The sequence below is a fragment of the Hydra viridissima genome, unplaced genomic scaffold (assembly GCF_058129835.1).
Source record: "Hydra viridissima isolate aposymbiotic clone 2 unplaced genomic scaffold, HvirCarnegie_v1 scaffold_13, whole genome shotgun sequence".
In the NCBI taxonomy this organism is placed as follows: Eukaryota; Metazoa; Cnidaria; class Hydrozoa; order Anthoathecata; family Hydridae; genus Hydra; species Hydra viridissima.
This window is the reverse complement of record NW_028324312.1, coordinates 5,229,201-5,249,578: the sequence shown is the minus strand read 5'-3', so window position 1 is coordinate 5,249,578 and position 20,378 is coordinate 5,229,201. Positions and strand designations below refer to the sequence as shown.

General features: G+C 29.2%; 2 protein-coding genes, 1 long non-coding RNA gene and 1 pseudogene across 8 annotated transcripts; 3 read left to right on the top strand and 1 right to left on the bottom strand.

Moving 5' to 3' along the window:
* The first annotated feature begins 43 nt into the window (after positions 1-43).
* LOC145195386 (inhibitor of growth protein 3-like) lies at positions 44-4,549 on the top strand. Of its 2 annotated transcripts, XM_090070819.1 has the most exons (11): positions 44-235; positions 906-977; positions 1,101-1,267; positions 1,360-1,456; positions 2,251-2,319; positions 2,644-2,820; positions 2,933-3,055; positions 3,345-3,528; positions 3,666-3,786; positions 4,103-4,141; positions 4,280-4,549. In XM_090070819.1, the coding sequence occupies exons 1-11, from the start codon at positions 208-210 to the stop codon at positions 4,388-4,390; spliced, it is 1,188 nt and encodes a 395-aa protein (XP_089926945.1). In that variant the 5' UTR covers positions 44-207; the 3' UTR covers positions 4,391-4,549. The 2 variants fall into 2 exon arrangements, with proteins under 2 accessions (XP_089926945.1, XP_089926946.1); XM_090070820.1 differs by lacking the exon at positions 906-977 and having other exon boundaries at positions 69-235.
* A 1,305-nt stretch (positions 4,550-5,854) lies between these two features.
* On the top strand, positions 5,855-6,563 carry LOC149880154 (uncharacterized; annotated as a pseudogene).
* Positions 6,564-9,706: 3,143 nt separating this feature from the next.
* LOC149880152 (filamin-B-like) lies at positions 9,707-16,334 on the bottom strand. Of its 5 annotated transcripts, none has more exons than XM_090070459.1 (6): positions 16,199-16,334; positions 15,833-15,982; positions 15,671-15,730; positions 12,369-12,422; positions 11,643-11,855; positions 9,707-11,565 (listed from the first exon to the last, which is right to left on the bottom strand). In XM_090070459.1, exons 2-6 carry the CDS (start codon positions 15,942-15,944, stop codon positions 11,513-11,515), a joined length of 492 nt encoding a protein of 163 aa, XP_089926585.1. In that variant the 5' UTR covers positions 15,945-15,982; positions 16,199-16,334; the 3' UTR covers positions 9,707-11,512. The 5 variants fall into 5 exon arrangements, with proteins under 5 accessions (XP_089926585.1, XP_089926581.1, XP_089926582.1 ...); XM_090070455.1 differs by having other exon boundaries at positions 9,707-11,539; XM_090070456.1 differs by having other exon boundaries at positions 9,707-11,539; positions 16,128-16,259.
* On the top strand, positions 13,520-15,827 carry LOC149880153 (uncharacterized). Its single transcript, XR_016446227.1, has 3 exons — positions 13,520-13,641; positions 13,790-13,928; positions 14,103-15,827. It is a non-coding gene; the product is annotated as an uncharacterized LOC149880153 (long non-coding RNA).
* Positions 16,335-20,378: the final 4,044 nt, after the last annotated feature.

The window sequence follows — 20,378 nt, the reverse complement described above, 5'->3', positions numbered from 1 at the left end:
TTGTTTAAGTAACTCCATATTCGGTACACGTCTCTTTTACACTGTTTCGTCCCAAATCAGTTCGAAAACTATAAGAAGTGTAATAAAAAATTTCCGTCTTTGATAATGGAGATTTTCTATAATTCTCTATATTAATATAATTACATTTACTATCTTATACATTTTAAGCAAAGAAAGAAAATTTTGAGAGCTGCTATTTTTTTTACTATGTTATACCTTGAAGACTTTATTGAATGTAAGTAGTTATTAGATGATATTTTTAATCTTGTATATACACTTAGATTACATGTGGTGATATACGCGCATACAACTTACACAGTAAATTTTAAAGACGTTTTGAATTTGCTTATATTTGATTTAAAATTTATAATATTAAAAATATGAAGCAGGTAACTTAAGATATTGGGTAAAGCGTTGTAGTAAGCTTTAAAATTTTCACTTGATCCAACATTGCAGTAAGTTTGACATGCTTTTTCCAGTGACAAAAACAAAAGTAATACTTATTTTCTCTTCAAAAATAAAATAACTTTATTTATGTATTTTGTAGTTCTGTTATTTATACTTGTTGATCAGTAACATTTTGATTGAGAGGCTGTGAGTTTATGCAACATGCTTATAAAGTTTACTATATATGGTATCAGTATGTGTACTTGTGCTTGGGATAAAACTTTATATTTTACATTAGATCATTTAAAAATATTTGGAATCTTACTATCAGCTTTAGAAACAAATTAATTAATTTATTTTTAATTATTTTTGGACTAAAGCATGGCAGTATCATAAAGTATAGTTGTAAATTTCTTTGCATGCAAGTTAACTATTTTTCACTAATTTGTTCTCATTAGATTTTTAAAAGTAAGTTTCATTTTCCTGGCGATCTTTTTTTTTTTTTTTTACTTCTACAGTAATAGAACAACTGCCACAAGACCTTAGGGATCGTTTTACTGAAATGAGAGAATTAGACTTAAAAGTACAAAGTAAGTAATAAATAAATGTGTGTATGTATAAACACTCACACAAATTATTAGTGTAGTTTAGTTAGTAAAGTAACCAAATTTTTTTAAACAAACAAAAACTAAACTTGATTGATATCATTACAGATACTATGGATACTATGGATACACGTGTTCGCAAGTTTTTTACAGATGCTCGCAAAAGCAAGCCTGAGGAGATAGAAAAAGAGTATGAAACTATTCGTTATTGTTACAAACAAGCCCTTGATGATGCTGATGAAAAAGTGTCAATGGCATCACAAATTTATGATTTGGTTAGCTTTTTTTTATCAGCTCCTTTTTACAATGTATAAAAAATTTCATGTATTTTATAATAACACCTATTGCATATTGTTTAATGCTGCAGGTTGATAGACACTTAAGAAAACTTGATCAAGAACTTGGTAGATTTAAAATGGAACTTGAGGCTGACTGCTCTGGAATCACAGAAATTCTTGAAAAAAGTAAAAACATTTACTTTTTGTAAAAAATTTGATTTGATGCTTTATAGATGCTCAGGTAACTTTTTGACAGATAGTATTCAGATAGTATAGCCTTTTTACCTCCTGACAGCCTTTTTACCTTCTGACAAGTTTATTGACAAGTTAAAGTAAAATTTTATTTAGTTTTAATTACACATTTAAACTTGCAAAAAGTTACATTTAAAACTTCTTACATTCTAATTTAAGCTTTTCTTGTATTGTAAACTATTTTTCAAGTTTAAAATATTCAGAACTTTTTAAATAAGAATATAAATTTTTATCTCCTGACATGTTTTATTTTCACTTAAAAAAAAGGTTTCTAAGAAAGAACTTTAAAAATAAATTAAAAAAAAATCAAAACAAAAAAAGCAATTTTTAATTAAATTTGTAATTTAAGTTGGGTAACCTGTAACAAAAATTTTAAATGTGTCTCTTTTTTTTTTCTTATTTAATGAATAATTTCAGTCAAAATTCTGAAAAAAGATAATGTAATTTTTTTTAATCAATTAAACATTTATTAGTGTTTAATAGTGTCTACAGTGACAATTACATTTTATAATAAAATTTACTGAATATTTTTGATTTTATATTTAAAAGAGGGAATGTTGAAAATAAGCTTTTTATTGAACTGGAAACCAATCAAGAAGATTTTAAAGTTTATATCTGTTTTCACTAAATGTAGGTAGTAATTATAAAGTTGATTTTTAAATTGCATATTCTAGGTTATTGTTATCAATTCAATTGTTGAATAGTTAATTAATTTTTTTCACCAATAGGATCTATTACTTACAATGAGGACAACTCACTTGATTTATTGTACAACATTGACTCTAAAAGCAGCCAAAGTGAGTTTTGTTGAGGTTTAATGTCCCAAAAGATTCTTCTTATTAATGTTAATGATTAATTTTTTCTTCTTGAAAGTTCTTCTTAAATACCATAGTTTGTTATTAAGTTTTATGAGTTCCAGAACCATTAATTAAATTTATGGCTAGTAAAACAGTAAAAGTGAAGAAAAAAAAAAAAGAAATGTTTCTGAGAGTAGAATAAAACTATGAAAAAAAATGTTGTTCATTTGAGGTTGTGGATTTGTAAACTAATGAATGGTTGTTGTTATAATTTTTTTTGTTTTTTTAATTCTATGTTTTTTATGTTTTGTATGTAAAATTTAGAGCGCAAGTTCGGTGACATTGATCGTCTTTCAACAGCTGGAATAGTAAATGGGCTTTCATCTGATAAGTCAACAATTTATAATTCCTTCTCTGCAACTAAATCTTCTTTTCCTTCAACATCTTTGGTGCCTCCTTCAACATCAGTTTCATTGACAACTTCTAAGTTAAATGGAGTTGGTATGTTTTGATCCTCAAATTTTATTGGTTAAGCAAATTTAAGTTTCAAAGAATTATTTTGATTTAAATATTATACATAAAATTTTTGAATAGAACAAATTATGTTTTTCAGGCACCAACACTTTGTTGCAAAGTAATAAAACCATTTTAACAGATACTTTAAAAGAACAAGGTCGTGGTGCACAAGCTAGTTTAAAAGCAATGACAGCTGCACAAAAGAAAGCTGAGCAACTTGGTTTGTTGTTTTATTTAAATAATTTGTCTATTTACAGATTTATCTAAATGTTTTTTACAGGTTTATCTTGATAAAAAATTTTTTATGAACTTATTATAAATTTAATTTAAACTTTGAATTAGTAAACGTGTTTTAAAAATTATTTTAGGTCTTGTGAATGTAATCTAATTTGATTATGAATCCTAAAGTTAACCTTTTACATTTTATGTGCATTAAAATAAAATCATGTTAGCCTTATCAACTAAATATCCATAGTAACCAAATACCAATGAATTGCACTTTGGTTTAGTTAACAGTCTTTCACTAAGTGGACTAATGGCTCCATCATCAAACAAAACCACATCAAGTACCACAGTTTCATCTTTATTTGTTGATGTCACTAATGGAAGCTCAAACTTTCCCCTTAAAGCTACTCCTGCATTATCTACACCTAATAGTATCACATGCAGTAGGATACAGAAAAGTGGAAGAAGGTTTGCTAATGGCAACTACCAGAATTTTTTATTTTAAAAGATCATGGATTTTTAAATCATTTCGCTTCTATTTTTCAGTTTCAAACTTAAGGAAAGAAAAAAGTTTGTTGTGATTTTAGTTGATTGTTGATCTTTAGAGGACAAAAAAGTATTACTTCATCCCAACCATCTTCAACACAGTCAGAAACAAAACACCCTGGACCATCACTGGATTGGGTCCCGGATCCTAATGAGCCCACATACTGCTTGTGTAATCAGGTAAATATTTTTCATTGAAATAAATTTAAATAGTTTTTATCATAAGAGAGGTTTTAAAGTAAAATCTTTTTTAAGATAAGAGTTTGACATTTGTAACAAAAGATTGCCAAAATTTCGAGACATTATCTTTTCCTTCTAAATCATTCACTCCTAAAAAATCATTCACTCCTAAAAAAAGGAGTGAATGGTTTTTTATTAGCATCTCGTCGACCTTAGAGGGAACTACAAAGCGTTTCGATACTTATGAGCAAATTTCCATTAAAAAACTTTTACATACCAAATTATTTAAGCCACGCTAAAATTTTTTTTTTTTTAGGTCTCTTACGGAGAGATGGTTGGCTGCGATAATAACTCGGTAAGTTTGTATATGAATTTCTCTGCCCTTCTCAGCTTTTATGTAAAAAAAAAAAAAAAAAGTTATTATCTCTTGGTTATATTTCATGTTTTTTTTTTTTTTTTGTTTGTTTTTTTTTTAAATTTTTTTACTATTAAGTGTCCGATTGAATGGTTTCACTACGGCTGTGTTGGTTTGACGGATGCCCCTAAAGGAAAATGGTACTGTCCTGATTGTGCTGCGCAACTGAAAAAGAAACGAGTTAGATAGCTTACCCAAGAAAATGTTAAATTTAGATCTTTAGTCTTTTGAATCTGATCGGTACTTTATATTGCTAGCAACATATCAGCAATGTTAATTAAATTTTTTTTTTTTTTTCAATGTAAATATATAAATATAAGATTAAAGTGTGAATATAAATATGTGGTACTGAAATTGTTTTACAAAAACGTTTCGAAAAAATATTTTTTTGGGGTTTCGACATCTAAAGACTCGCTTTTCAAAAAAATTAATAAAACTTAAAATACTTTTTGCAGAAGGGAAAGTTTGTTCCCTCATTAAAAAGTATTGTTTTTTTAGGGTGGGGGGTGGGGGTGGGGTGGTGGGGAGAAGATAGGAAAATTTTTTTTAGGAGCACTGCTAAATAAAATTGACTGTTTGAAATAAAGCTGCTTAGATAAGAAAATTAAAGGTCTGTGTATCGTTTCATTTCCATATCGTTTTCATTCCGGGGGTCACTACTATAAAACTCATTCCGGGGTCACTACTATAAAACTCATTCCAATCGGAATTCACGACCATTTCATCTGAAACCCGCTGAAATGAGCGGGTTGTTACTATAAACATATTTTTTCGTAATTTCCGCTAATTTCAGCGTAAAAACCCAATTAAAATTTACGCCATCTTAGTGTAGAGGAAATCGTAAATCCGATAATTTGAGCTTGCTTTTTTTTCAACAGTTTGTTGTTTTAAAAACAAAAACAGAAATCAAACTCAATTTCTAACATTTCTCATTGAGAAAATTAGAATAATAAGTTCCACATTTCATTTTTCATTGTCCACCTCGACAACAGATAATCAACAGTGGGTAAGAAATTTAAAATATGAATTTGGGCACGAATAAATTTCTTACTTTTTTCAGACCAAACTCTATTTTCATATGAATTTCTCCACAAATATCAAACACCAAGGTTATCATTAAATATTATTTGCAAGAAAAGAGACTATTAAGGTTGTGTCACTAATAATGAAAGAACCCGCCTTAAAATGACTTAAGGGTCCCTTAAGTCATTTTAAGGCGGGTAATTTTTTGCAAATTTCACGAACTGAATAACTTTCTTTATGAAATGTAATTATTTCAGAACGTTTTGCAACCGTTAAAGAAGGTTTTTTACCCATATTTTTAATTAAATAGTCGAATTATAAAATTTTTTGAAGATTTTTTAATGCAACCGTCATTAATACCAAATGAAAACTAAACAAAACTAAATAATCTTAATCATTTTAGTCGGATATCATTATATTATAAATATTTCCTTCATGTTTCAACAAATAAATAACTTTAACAAGACCAAACTCTTAAGAGTAATGTAACGCTATATATCAAGTTAAAATAAGCAGTTAAAAAAACAAACTTATTTATGTAAGTTTGAGGCCAGTAATACCTAATTACTGATCTCAAACTTACATAAACACTTAAAGTTAGTAAGTTTAAGCATTATAAATTAATATTTTTTAAATGATTGTTTGATCTCACTTCCACCAAAGTATAATACATTACGTTTTGTGACAACTGTGGTGGACCTTGTCACATTTTTGTTTATACTTAACTGACAGTGGTAGGTTTGATAGTCGAACAATTCCGTTGAGAGGGCATAGTTTCCTCCCTTGTGATAGGGACTTTGGTATAATATCAAGTGTTTTAAAAACACATGGCTGTCTTTATCACATGCGTCAACTCACCGAGTTTATTATTAGCAGCTCCAGATCACAAAAGTTTATGGTGAAAGAAATTGTAGATGCAACTGAATTTTTCAATTTTAAAGCTTGGAGCTGAAAACATTACAAAAAATCTTGCATTTCTTCAGAAACCAAGGGTAAAAATACCCCAAAAGAAAAGAAGGTTCACTTTTCAATTAGTAACTTGTTTCATTTTGTATATGAGCATGATAAAAAAGGCTACATTAAGGCATTCACCAATATTAATGGTTTGGTCTTTCATACTTTTTTTATGTCCAAATATACGGGTACTGTACTACAGGTGGATTGTTTGGCTTATTCAAGTGGCAAAGTTATACTGAAAAAAGCGAAGGTGGAAGACCTTAACAAATTAAAACAATTCATTCCAGAAGAATTCAACGAGTTTTATAACGAGCTCTACTCCAGGCCAACTAATAAATGTGAGAATCTCCCTGATAGTGACTTTGAGGGGGAACTAGATTAATTCTTACTGATAGCTAATTTAGTTATATATATGTATTATATTTGTTACTGGGACGTTAAAACATTGTTTTAAAGTACATAGTTGTAGTTCTTACGGAGTTTTAATTTGTTTTCCTTCCTGAAATATTCGATTTTTTTTAAAAGGGCCAATTTTTCGAAATTTCATACATTAACTATTAACAAACAAAATGTTATAACAATTATCAAAGTGTACTAAGATGTTATTCTTTCATAAATTTTTTAAAAATATTTTACACAAATTCTGTATATTTAATATTAAACGGTTTTTGTTACTGTTTAAGAAACACTGATAATTATCAGCATTGATAAATATCACTGGGGAACTCAAATTTTGCTGACTTAGGTCTGACAGTTATATTTAACTAATTTTTGATTGGGGAATTCAAAAATGATCCTAGTTTTTCTCTATCACTTCAAGTTTTATAACCATAGAATCCTCATTTTTTGAAAAAATGTGAAAAATAATATACTTGTTATAGATATATGCTCGCTTTGAATAAAAAACACAAGGAAATTAGAAACAGGCATGAATGAAGTGTTTAGTTAGCACTATTATGTTTTTACACAGGATCTAGATAATGTTATTATAATTGTGAAAAAGTGGTTAAGGTAAAAATCTTTGTTTATTGCTCTTTTTGAAGTGTTTAACCTGAGGATTATCGCGTTTGATGCTCCAAGAATAGTCAGCCATCATGTACATCCCATCTAGCCTTGATTAAAGTTCTTCCATAATCTTCAAATCTTTGTCATTTGATTTGTCTTTGCTCTTCACTAACAGCGCCAAGATTTTCTGGAAAGCTGGCAAAATGGCAATGCAGAAAATGTAATTTAACACTCATGTTACAACCAAGTGCTTTGTAGCGCTGTAATAGTTTCTGAACAATTTCTGGGTAATTACTTGCACATGTATTGATATGAAAGTTCTTGAGTACGTTTTGTCATTTGATTTTGTCTCTGTTGATTTTGTTTCTGTTATATATTCTAAAAATATATACCATGATATGTTAAATCATTTGAGAATTTGAAATTTTTAAAGAAATACCAATATATTACTTGTTACTTAAATCTTTTTAGATAAGGAAATAAAATAAAAAAGTTAAAATTAATGCCAAAAATTAACAAAGTAATGATCTGTTATATCTAACAATATAGACTATTTGTCTGATGTTAATATTTAACAAATATATAACTTTTTAAAAAAGTTTCAGAAACTGTTTAAAAAGTATTTAAACTACAATAAAATAAAAATTGCCTTTTTAACTAATTTGAATAGATCACAGAAAATAAGCAAAGTCATGCAAAAGTCTGGGTTGATTCCAAATTTTTGATCGGAAATCGTAACAATATTTCATAGATCAACAATTAAAAATGATAGATAACTAAGCATCATTCTTCGTCATAATTCTAAATTTGTTATCTAATGGATTTTACACTTCTCAAATTCCGCGTCAACTAGGGTGTCCAAACCAGGATGTTCTAGAAAATTGGTTCAAAGCTGCCGTAAACATGTTGAAAAATCCAGTAACACGAATGATAAAATTCAAAAGCCACCGCCAAGGAAAACTTCAACCAATACGAATTGCCAAATTGTTGGGATGTCTAAAAAATATCCTTTTTTTAACTTCTAATGAAATAAAAAAACAAAATTGAAGAGCAATATCACGTAGTTGTATCAACCCTAACTATTGGCCGTCGTTTACAAGAAGCCGACTTTGAGGCTGTATAGCTAATAAGAAATTCCTTGTTAAAAAAACGAAATCAACTAAAGCAATTAAGGTTTCAAAGAACATTCCTAAATAAAAATGTTTCCTTTTGGAAAAACCTTTTATGGGCTGATGAATCCATGTTTAATCGGTTTTAGCCTGATGGTAAAGCATATGTTAGGCGTCCAATGAAGCAAGAAAACCCGATAGTTACTCAAAAGACGGTGAAACACGATGTGAGTAATATTTAGGTTTGTGGAGCAATTTTTTATATATCGGTCCCCTAGTTAAAGTTGATGGAAATTTGGAACAATACAAATACAAAGATATATTGCGAAACGAGTCATATGCTGATGGTAACCTACCTGTTACTTGGATTTTAATGCACCACAACGACCCAAAGCATACTATGAAATCAAATACGTTTGGCTTGAGGAAAATAAGATCATTTTTCTAGAATGGCCAGCCCAAAGTCCCGACCCGAATCCGATCAAGAACTTATAGAACGATATTAGGGTGACTTTACGAGATAAACAAATCTCTAATTTTAATGAGTATGGACGGGAATTCAAAATGTCTGGAATGTCACTGTTGAACGATGTCAAAGGCTTATTAACAGTATGCCATGAAGACTTGCTGAAGTAATAAAGAATAAGGGTGTACTCAACAAAATATTAATGTTATTTTAAATGTTTTAATGTAATTTAAATACGAGTGTTTAAATACATCCCGATTTTTTATTTTTTCGATGCGCTGTTTCTATGCTTCTATGACAAATTTTCATTATTTTTTTGTAAACTTTGAAATAGTTATTGTTATACGTCAGTTACAAATAATTTTTTCATTTTTATTTTTAATGGTTTATAGCTAATAAATGGAAATTAGTTAACATTATAGCTTTAAATTTTTATAATAAAGAAAGAAATTGTAAAGAAATAAAAAAAAAAAAACTCTAATGAAAAAAACGTAAGGTGTGATATGTCTGTGATTACCACTGTAGATGAGTTAGATAAATGATAAATTGAACTTCATCAATAAGTTAAAAAGTTTTAAAATAATATCGATTTCATACTTGATTGCATGCTTGAGCGTTAATTTTGGGGCTCTATATGCCTATTTTGAGTAAGAAGGTGCGGGCACGGACACAGCGGGAAAGGGATCTTTTTAAGAGTTTTGGGTGGATAATCCCAAGAATGTAACAAAAGATTGTTGAAATAAGAACTAAAAGTCCTATAAAGTATGATAAAGTTAAGAATTAATTGTCGAAAATATAAGAAATCATACGAGAAATAGTATACATGCGGTTGCTAACACCACACTATTATAACTTCTTCGCTATTACTTTTTTGGTGACAAGAAAATTGAAAAAGTTCTTTGACAGTCTGAACCCTTTTAACATAAATCAAAAAGAATGTTAAAATATTAGTTATCGAAACAAGATATAATAGTTATTATTTATAGCTATACAATAGTTATTAAAACAAAATAATAGTTATTAAAACATTGGTAAAAAATAAATGTAACAAATATTGAAAATAAAAAACAACTTTATAAATAGAAAGTAGTGTTGATAATCTCGCATGAAAATGCGTTATATTTTGATGTAACGGATTTCGAATTGCACACACGCGTTCCTCACACTGAGGTATTTATAACTTTATATAGGAGTAAAAAAAATTTAATAATTTACAGATTAACTTAAAAACTTAGTAAAGAGCATAAATAAATATACAAATCAAAGAGATTTTTCAAGAGGTAACATTTACTTTAAAAGGACTTCCAGGTATGTTACCTCCATTCCAGAGTACAGAAAGCACGTAACATCCTGGTTTATCAATTTTATACTGAACGTCGTAAATGCAATCTCCTATATATTTACATACAATTTCGTTTCGTACGAATTTATTCTCTTCGAAACCAGCCATGAGCGAACCGGTACCGGCATTGACAACATCTACTGTGAACGTGCTAGATACTCCAGCAGTAGCCTCCTTTAGGCCTAATCCAAATGCGCGACAGAGAAGGGGATTAGATATCTTTGACGGAGCTTCAATTGCAAGAGACTGTTTACGAATAGAGTTTTCCTCTAACATGATTATATGAAACGGACTACCCCCAATGTGAAAGCCGTTGTATTTCACCGATAACAAATAATTTCCAGGTTTTTGACCGATGTAAGTTACAAATATTTTGCCTTCATCTTTACGACTTTGAATAATTTTTACTTTATCTGGCCCATCAATTTCCACAGAAAATAATCCTTTTAGTGAAGCCATTGATTCGATGTAAACGTGATTAGGCTGATTTACTATCCCTGTATGTTTACCTTCTCCAGATACAGAAAATAAATCTCTGGTGTTTCGTGAGTTTGCCACCTCAATATGAAAGGTATCTATTACATTATCTGAAAATTGAATATATAAAGTATATCGACCATTTTCTGACGGCATAAATTTTAGCTCCATCAAAAATCTACCGAGACGAGTGACAGTATGTGCAACAATTTTATTTGCAGGGCTCACCATTTTTGTTGACAAGGTTTGTCGCTTTACATCGCAACCATGCCATATGGTGACGGTGTATGTTATCAAATCTATCTCGTCTGTGTTTTCTTTCCAAATATTTTTTTTATTAGTCTTTACATTAAAAGGACTACCTGGTAAATGTCTACTATTGTCGTGTATATGAAATAAGTATATTCCAGCTCGCTTTACTTCGTACAATATGTCAATGGAGTCTGCATCATTTTGGAAAACTCTGAGTTTCATACCAGTTTGACCCACAACTGCTACGCATAAATTTCTTAAATCCAAACTTTTAGTACCAAATATACTAAAGCAGTTTGCTTCACCAATATTTGCAATAGTTAAAGTGTTTGAACAAAGTTTTCTTTTTACAAGAACTTCGTACGGTGATCCGGGGAGGATCGAGTTGGTTATTTTGTTTACAATTGTGACTTTGTAAGTTCCCTCTTCTTCACGTGGAAAGTTTATTCCGTATTCACCATTGGTTTTCTTTACAATTTTGCCAATTATCATTTTTCCAGCTGGGCTAAGTACTTGTGCTTCTAATGGCAAATTGTTAGAGTCTTCGTTTACATCGTTTGTTGATGCAATAGGTTCTGACCCTGTCGAGTTTGCACTTTCTGATCTGTTTCGCACATCTAACTGATTCAAACTACGGGTTTCTGTTGCTCTATAAGGAATATGCTCAGCAAAGTTTGGATCTAATATTTTCGTAGCAAACGGACTTCCTGGAGAGCAAAAAGATGAAGTTTTGCTGAAATATATCAAACTCTAAATTGTTAAATTTAATTTTAATTCTGAAGTTTGTCAGTCCTAATCCAAACTGCTTACCTGGTATATGCTTTTCACCATATTTCACCTCTATCACATAATCTCCTGGAAATGCCACCTGATATTTTATTTTGAAGAGTGCTTCATCCTCTTCAATATATTCTATAGAAGCACGTGACTCTCCATTAATAACTACGTCAAAGTCTCCACAACCTGCTTGCCGTGCGTCGAGCGTAAATATATTTGGTTGACCTGCCAATCCAGTTGATAAACCTTTTTCGGAAAAAGAAAAATAAATTAAGAAATTAAACTTATTCAAGATTTAATTTTAGAACTTTTCTTTTGTTTAAAAACTTAGGTTTAATATTCATTTTGTTAAAATGTAGATTAATAAAAAATTAAATTTAAAATTACTGGCGTGGTGCCTAAACTATTAGAGAGGTGAATAAGCTATTTAGATTTCTTAACTTATTTTTTGTAATAACGTTTCGACATCAGAAAATATAATTGAAATGATACGCACATATTTTGACCAAAAAAAAGTTCTCTTATAGAAAGCTGTTTTAAAAATATTTTGGAAACTTATTTCTTAGATTTTGTTTGCATTAAATTGTTTCAATAAATTTTTTATAATAGTTTTGCAATTTTTTTTTCTTTTCAGGATTAGGATTAGGATTTTCTAACAAAAATTATCAAATGTTTGAGCGATTTCCATTGTTATGTACACCTGAAATGATTTTTTTTTTTTACTTTAAATAAAGTTAACAAAATCGAATAAAACCATACCATATCCTTTTGCGACAACAAGATGAGGAAAAGTCTCTTCATTCGGGTAAGCTTCTAAAAACAAAAAAATCTTGCTTCAATTTTTTAACACACGTTTAACTGTTGTTTTTTAAAATCATTCTCAAAGTGAAAATGGCGTATAAAACTTGTAAGTACCTTATACCTTCATCTAGAAATGTCGGAGAAATAGAGACTGCTGTAGAGTGATCTTTCTCTTCCTTCATTTTTATTTTTACCTTTTTATTCAGATTATTTATTTTACAAATAGTTGGACAACTTGAGAATTATTGCTCTCGTATTTAAAAGTTAAGCAGGTTTGTTTATTAATTTATTAAATCCTAATTTGTTTCGCCTGCGAACCCTATGCTGTTTAACTAATACTTTTTAAAACAATTTTGTTTTCCTCGTTGATAATATCTCAATAAAAGGATTACAGGAAAACTACTTCTTAAAAGAATAAAAATCCCGCATGTTTAAACAAACCTAAGTTAATAGCTTTAATTAAAAAATTTCCAATGACATAAATTCACCAGAGATTCATTAGAAATATCTTTTGAATACAAATATCCTTTTTTAACTTAGCACAATCTAATAATTTTATGTGTTTGATGTTTTAGGAACTATAGTTCTATCTTAAATATGCGATAAACCAGAGAACTTGTAATTTCAATAACTTGTAAAACCCGATATCTTGTAACTACAACCATAATTCTGATAAGTGGCTTTTTAAATTTTTTCACCTTAATGGAGAGTTGAATCTCCTGTGGTTCTAGATAAGTAAGTTAATAATGACATTTATTAAAGTGTTGAGAACAGATTAGTGTGACTAATAGAAGTGATTCTAATCAGTAACCTGCATTCCTTGCGACGTTTTATGATTGGAAAATAAAAATAGAGAGCTTAAAGAAGATAAGAAGGCAAGCTAATTTCATAAAAATGACATCTCTAAGATTTCAAGAGATTTGATGGTATAGATTAGCTGAACATACAACGTTTATAGGGACTAATGCAATTGAAGACTACGAGTAGAAACTCATATTTTAACAAAGTAAAATCGTTATCTGTTTTGTTAATAAATCACAAAAGACGCAACTGCTATTGTTTTGATAAGTTTTTAACTCAAGTTTTTTATGAAGATGTTTCAGCAATTATAATCATAAAGGAGATGAGAACTGATGATCTTAAAGTAGATAAAATGACCATCATTAAAATGATCATCATTAAAACAATATTAAAATTTTTACAGCAAAAGAAAAAAAAAACTCTGCAATTTGTAAGTGTAACTCTGCAAGTTTTAAATGTAACTCAGTGAGTCAAGCTTTGGCAGTTATTGAAGTTATCAGAATTTTAATTCAAATTTTTTGAGATTTTTAAAAAAATTTTGATACCATCTTTAGAAAAACAACTGGATTTTTTTTTAGAAGTATTGCGTGAGAAAAGATATTAAAGCTGATTCATTTTATGTCGAATAATACAATTAATAAAACCTAGTCAAGTCCGAACAAATTGCTTTAACCAAGAGTAGGAAAAAAAAGTTGTTGAAAGTTGTTGAAAATTTTAGTAAGTTCTTGTAACTTAATTGTGTTTGTAAATAAACTTCCCAGGATTTTCCTAAACATTTCAATTTTCAAATTTATTCTTGTTACATTCTTACTTTATATATGATGTGAATAAATTTTTGTTAAGATGAATAAATTTTTGTTAAGATATATTTACCGAGATTTTATGTTTCAGACTATATATCTAATTGATTAAGCATGTCAAGGTCCAAAGGAGTATCGGACTTGCCTAAATTTTGACAAGGTCGTTTTATTGGTCAACATGAAGGTGGACTTAGTCAACAGAAAATATCAGGAATACTTCTAATCTCACTTTCTACTGTTAATGAATGATCGTACAATTTTCCAGAAAGGGGAAGGAATATACATTAAAACACCCAGGTCATTCAGAGCCTTCCGTTAAAACATTGCGTCTTGTTAAGAGAAACGGTGAAGATTATCAACGTTGCAAGACATCAGATTTTGAATACATGCTGTTGTCAGTCCCAGAACAGCTACCAGTTATCTTCATAAACCAGGCTGCTATGGCAGAGCAACAAGAAAGAACCCACTACTTCGTCCAGCCAATATCATGTGCAGAAAAGATTTGTGAAATGGTGGAGATAACGTTTTGGAACTCCGTCATATTCCCTGATATGCTACAACTTGCATTATTCTCAGACAGTGGAAGGCTCTAAAAATGGAGAAGTCAACTTTGAATTTGAAATCAAAAGATTGCAGCCAACAGTGAAACATGGAGGTTTTCATTTATGGTTTGGGGTGCAACATGGAGTGATGATTGGTCAGAGCTTGTAGAGCCCTAAGGTAATATCAATTAAGCCAACTATGTTTCCAGGAAACATAGTTAGCTTAATTGATATTACCTTAAGAATCTAATTGTGATTCATTGAGTGTCTGTGTTTTTGCGAGAAAGACTCCTTTTAATACTCAAAAGTGGTAAGATGATTAAACATGACTCTTTATTTATGGAAGATGGAGCACCTTGTCACACTGCCAAAGCAAATCAAATTTGGTTGAATCAAAATTGGATTAATAAACTTCCATGACCGAGTCAGCCATCTGATGTAAACCCTATCGAGCATCTCTGGGGTATAATAGACCGGAAACTTCGCATTAGGAATGAGAAGCCATCATCAAAGGCGAAATATATAAGATTATTGCATGGAACATAACAAAGAGTGTTTTTTATGAATTAATTTTTAGCATGCCTAAAAGGGTTCTAATTTCAAAAATGCGAACGTGATGTCAACTAAGTATTATTTATTCACATTCTAATCATTTAAAAGCTTTTTTATTGTTTCATTTACCATTATTAATAAAAATTTTGATTTATTGAGTGTCTATTCAATTCTGTCATGTGTGTATATAAATGCATATATAAACTTTTCTGTTATTTTATTACTTCATCGGTAAATTCATTTAGTTGTTTCAAAATATTAACGGAAATAGATTTAATAAAACGGATGGAATCAAATGAATGGAGAAAAAATTTTTGTTTGCAGTGTCTTTTAAAAACATGTTCAATTTCATTTCAAAAAGCGCCATCTGGTTGTGGCCTTCATGCGAAAAACGTTAATTGAGTTTAAATTCCGGTGAAATATTTTGTCTTAACTTTACTTTTTAGGCCAACATCCGTCAATGTAATCCCTGGACTGACAATGTAAGGAGAGAAAAACTGTCAGAGAAATACTATCCGTCAAAACAAGGAGAGAAATACTATGACAAACTATGAATTAATGTTACCTCTTAATGAACCGATGTATCCTGAACCTTCCCGCAAAGATAAATTGTTATTGAAGTTACCTGTATAGACAAAAACCATTCTCATAATAATTAGGCGCAATATATAATGCATTTTGCTAGGAAAAGAATGAGAGACCTTCTCTCTTAATAAAAATCACTTACCGTTTGTTTTTATCAAACACGAGCACGAATTTGTATTATCACATTTCGCACAAAACTTTGTGTGGCTAAACCTTCTAGAAGTTTCCTTTTTTACTTTATTTACGTTCGCCATCGAGAAAATTTTTCACTTCAGATTTTTGTTCGCTGATCCTGAATAAAATTAAGCTTTGTAAAAAAACTCTAGCAATAACAAAGTGATCTTGATCAGCCTGATATATATGAAGATAGTACTTTAATTGATCAATAGATGAGGGAAAACTTCACTAAAAAGTATAATAGGTTTAAATTTCCGAACCTTGATAATATTTATAAGCTGATTAATTAAAGTCATTTCAATTACATAAATTATTAAGTACATCAATTTACCCGATGGCTTAGACACATGCTCAAAAACATAAATTCGTTATGCATTGGTTATTTCCAATTTTAATTTTAACATATATGAGTTCTTTGTATTTATTAACAACCAAACAAACGACGAGAAAAAGATGTGACAATCTTATTTTACCATTGTATGACGTATGTTTACAATAATATAAACAAAAAATATAAAAGAAATTCATATAAAAAAAAAAAAAAAACAGTAAAGTTAGGCTTTTTCTTTTTTTTTTTAAATTAAAGATCATAAAGCTAATCTTTGTTGCAATAGTTTTTGTTGAATATTAATTATTTTGATATTTGTTAAATATTTGTTTTATTTATGTTAAGTAATTAAATCTTTAGTTTAATTACGTTTTGTTCCGTTTTTTATCACCAAAATTTAATGTTTATTTAAATTTATTCTGCGTTCGAGTACCTAACATAAATGCGTCATCCAGTTCTATCAATAAAAATAGTAAAAACAATTGTTGAAAAACAATCCAGCTTAACATTCCTCATGACATACTAGTGAACCGTTTAATCATTAAAAATTGAACAAATAAAAAATATATCAATATTTCTCTTTCATTCAACAGTTTATCATATTATCTCAACCAAATACTGATAACAAACTTCTAAAGAATCTCTTTAGTTGCAGCTTTATTATGGTTATTTTTTTATATAAACATTTGCGAAGAGAAAAATTTCTTCTACAATTTATTGACTTTTAATTATGAACTTTTGAACTAATTTGACTGCTCTTTTTGAACAATCTTTAAGATTTTGAAAACCTTCAAAATCTTAAAGATTGTTCAAATATCCCATTACTTCCATATGAAACATAATTGTTAATAGCTATTAACTCTCCATCGATTAGCACTTTTTTAACTAAAAAAAAAGAGTCAGAAAAGTTAATAAAGATCTAATAAAATGATAACACCATAGATTTACAGATAAAATTTACATTCAAAAGCATCTCTTGTAAAATGACCAATAATTGAGCAAAATAAGAGGAAAGATCCTGCAAGTAAAATAACGCAGGCTATGACGCATAAAACCTAATTTGTCCATAACTCGGACAAAAAAAGATTAGCTTAAATTGGTTGTTATGCTTTTCATTAAACATTTTTATAAAGTTTTTTAAAAAAATGTCATCAAATAATATGAATGCTATACTATGGTTTCTCCAATACGTCAAACACCATGTGAACAACAATTGCTGTAAAACTATGTAATTATTAAAATTAAAATTTATAGATATAATATACAAAATTACTAACATAAAACTTAATTGGTAGGTTCAAATTTAAGTTGATATCTTATAATTTTAATTCTTATCTTAAAATAGTTAACTTTGCCATTTTTAAATATTTTAATATTATTTTAATTACCGCTTAAATATTTGAAAATATTTAAAATCGTCATAAATTTTTGGTTGAAACGGTTCAAAGTTGGTATAAGTAGGTACGTGTGTAAAAGTTTCAAACCATTTATTTATTCAAGTTTTATATATGGTTCGAAAGAGCTCTGAATTTGTAATAAAATGGTGAAAACTTTATGAAAAAAGAATCATTACAAAAAAAGTTATGCTCATTTAATCAAATGTTACTTAATTAAGTAATATTTTTATGAAGCATTGCTTAAGCAAAATGCAACTTTCGTATAACGGCTAACGGCAGCTTTGTAATTGAATCATTGTTAGTTTGCGCATGATTTTGCATAGTGAAATGTGCAAAACGATTAAAAAACGTAACTAAAAGTTTCGAATTAAAGAAACAAAGTATTTTTAATGATTAAAACGTAATAGTAAAATTTATAATAAAATTTTATAAAACATGCAAAAAAAATATCGCGTTTTTTTTGAAATATTTACAATAATTATATATATACATATATATATATATATATATATATATATATATATATATATATATATATATATATATATATATATATATATATATATATATATATATATATATATATATATTAGGGTGTCCCGTTTTCAGGGTCACATTTTATTTTGACTGCTCCTAGCATTTTTCTGCTGCGTATATGTGAGAAAATGAGATCTGTAAAGTTTTAGAGCTCTAACTTTATTTTTGTGACTACACAAGCCATATTAAGTTTCAAAAGTCATGATTTTTGGGTGAAAACAGCCTATTTTTACAGTGCTTCTGTAGTCACAGTTTGAAAGATACAGGCTAATCTTATGTTGAACCATGTACTATTAACCCTCATTAGTTAGAAAAAAATTAGGAACAGTTTGAATAAAACAGTTAATTAGGTTTGAAGTGAGTTCAAAGATCCGCAGTTGACACAATTTACCCATTTTTATGCGGTTTGACGCGGTTGACAAAATCAAACAAAATACTGATCTAAAATCCTATGATCAAAGATAACACCCTTCTCTGCTGTGGATTTTCTCATGATTTTAGCTCATTTTTGAGGAAAATTGTCAGTGTTTGGTTAAAAAGGTCACTTCTATTTATGAAAAAGCTGGAATTCTTCAAGACATGACATAGAAGCAATCTGGGAGATGAAGTCATACATGAAGAGCAGACCTAATAATGCAGCCGAATTTCTCGATAACATTGCAAACCATACATGGTATCTTCATCCAACTTTGACCATTTAGTTTACTAGATCCTGGAGTGTCAAATGAGGAAAATACTCAAGCTGCTGAAAGAATCCTAATGATAAATGATTCAAAGGAAAAGGATCCTCTGTCATTTATGTATAAGAAGGTTAATGTTTCAGGTTTCATTGAAAAAGAAGGAGAGAGCCCCAGATTGTCTGAGTTAGTTGATTCAGAATTCATTTTGATATTTAACATCTTAAAAATGGATAGCAAGTAGCTTAAATGGATTATGATTCCACCCAGGTGTGACACAGATTGTCTTGCTACACAAAGTTCAAGGATTTTATTTCCAACATTCCTGTAACTAATGATGCTGCAGAGAGAAATGTTAAGCTTATACAGGGCTTTGTTGATGAAGAGCTGAGGCAAGATTTTCTCCTAGAAGTGGACCAGAAAAAAAAGGCTGGAAGACCCCAAGGGGTGGTGGAAAGAAAAGAAAATGTTAATATGTTGTAGAATTAGTGATTAAATTATGTCTAGTATAATATATAAATAGAATTAAACATTTAATTTGTACTTTTTAACCAATTTTGGATTTTTGTTGGTCTAATTATGTGTGAAAAGGGTTCGGAGATCGATTTAGACCCATTTCATTATGATAAGGTCAGTATTTTGTTTGATTTTGTCAACCGCGTCAAACCGCATAAAAATGGGTAAACTGTGTCAACTGCGGATCTTTGAACTCACTTCAAACCTAATTAACTGTTTTATTCAAACTGTTCCTAATTTTTTTCTAACTAATGAGGGTTAATAGTACATGGTTTAAGATTAGCCTGTATCTTTCAAACTGTGACTACAGAAGCACTGTAAAAATAGGCTGTTTTCACCCAAAAATCATGATTTTTGAAACTTAATATGGCTTAATATGAAACTTAATATGAAACTTATATTAAGTTTCAAAAATCATGATTTTTGGGTGAAAACAGCCTATTTTTACAGTGCTTCTGTAGTCACAGTTTGAAAGATACAGGCTAATCTTAAACCATGTACTATTAACCCTCATTAGTTAGAAAAAAATTAGGAGCAGTTTGAATAAAAAAGTTAATTAGGTTTGAAGTGAGTTCAAAGATCCTTGTGTAGTCACAAAAATAAAGTTAGAGCTCTAAATCTTTACAGATCTCATTTTCTCACATATACGCAGCAGAAAAATGCTAGGAGCAGTCAAAATAAAATGTAACCCTGAAAACGGGACACCCTAATATATATATATATATATATATATATATATATATATATATATATTTATGGAGGTGATCTTTAAATACATTAAAAGCCTCAGCGTTTTCGCCTTATTTTTATCGTTATTAATGAATTTCAATGAAAGATAATTATATAAATAACAGTTCTAATAAAATATATCATTATAATGAATAAAAAAAACAAATATACTGAATTCTCTACTGTCAAAAATCGCCCCTCCCCCTAACACTATGTAACGGAAGTGGAAATACATACCTCCACTGCGTGGAACAATAGGGGGGTATGTGGTCATGAATATTTTTGATGAAATTTGGCAGGGACATAGAAAATAGATCTATACAGTTG

Coding starts and splice junctions, on each gene's coding strand:
- LOC149880152 (XM_090070455.1), bottom strand. CDS start 15,944: ATGGCGAACGTAAATAAAGTAAAAAAGGAAACTTCTAGAAGGTTTAGC. Junction 15,731..15,832: donor GTGTTTGATAAAAACAAACG/GTAAGTGATTTT, acceptor TTGTCTATACAG/GTAACTTCAATAACAATTTA. Junction 11,856..12,368: donor TGTTGTCGCAAAAGGATATG/GTATGGTTTTAT, acceptor TTTCCGAAAAAG/GTTTATCAACTGGATTGGCA.
- LOC145195386 (XM_090070819.1), top strand. CDS start 208: ATGTTATACCTTGAAGACTTTATTGAAT. Junction 236..905: donor CCTTGAAGACTTTATTGAAT/GTAAGTAGTTAT, acceptor TTACTTCTACAG/TAATAGAACAACTGCCACAA. Junction 2,821..2,932: donor TTCTAAGTTAAATGGAGTTG/GTATGTTTTGAT, acceptor TATGTTTTTCAG/GCACCAACACTTTGTTGCAA.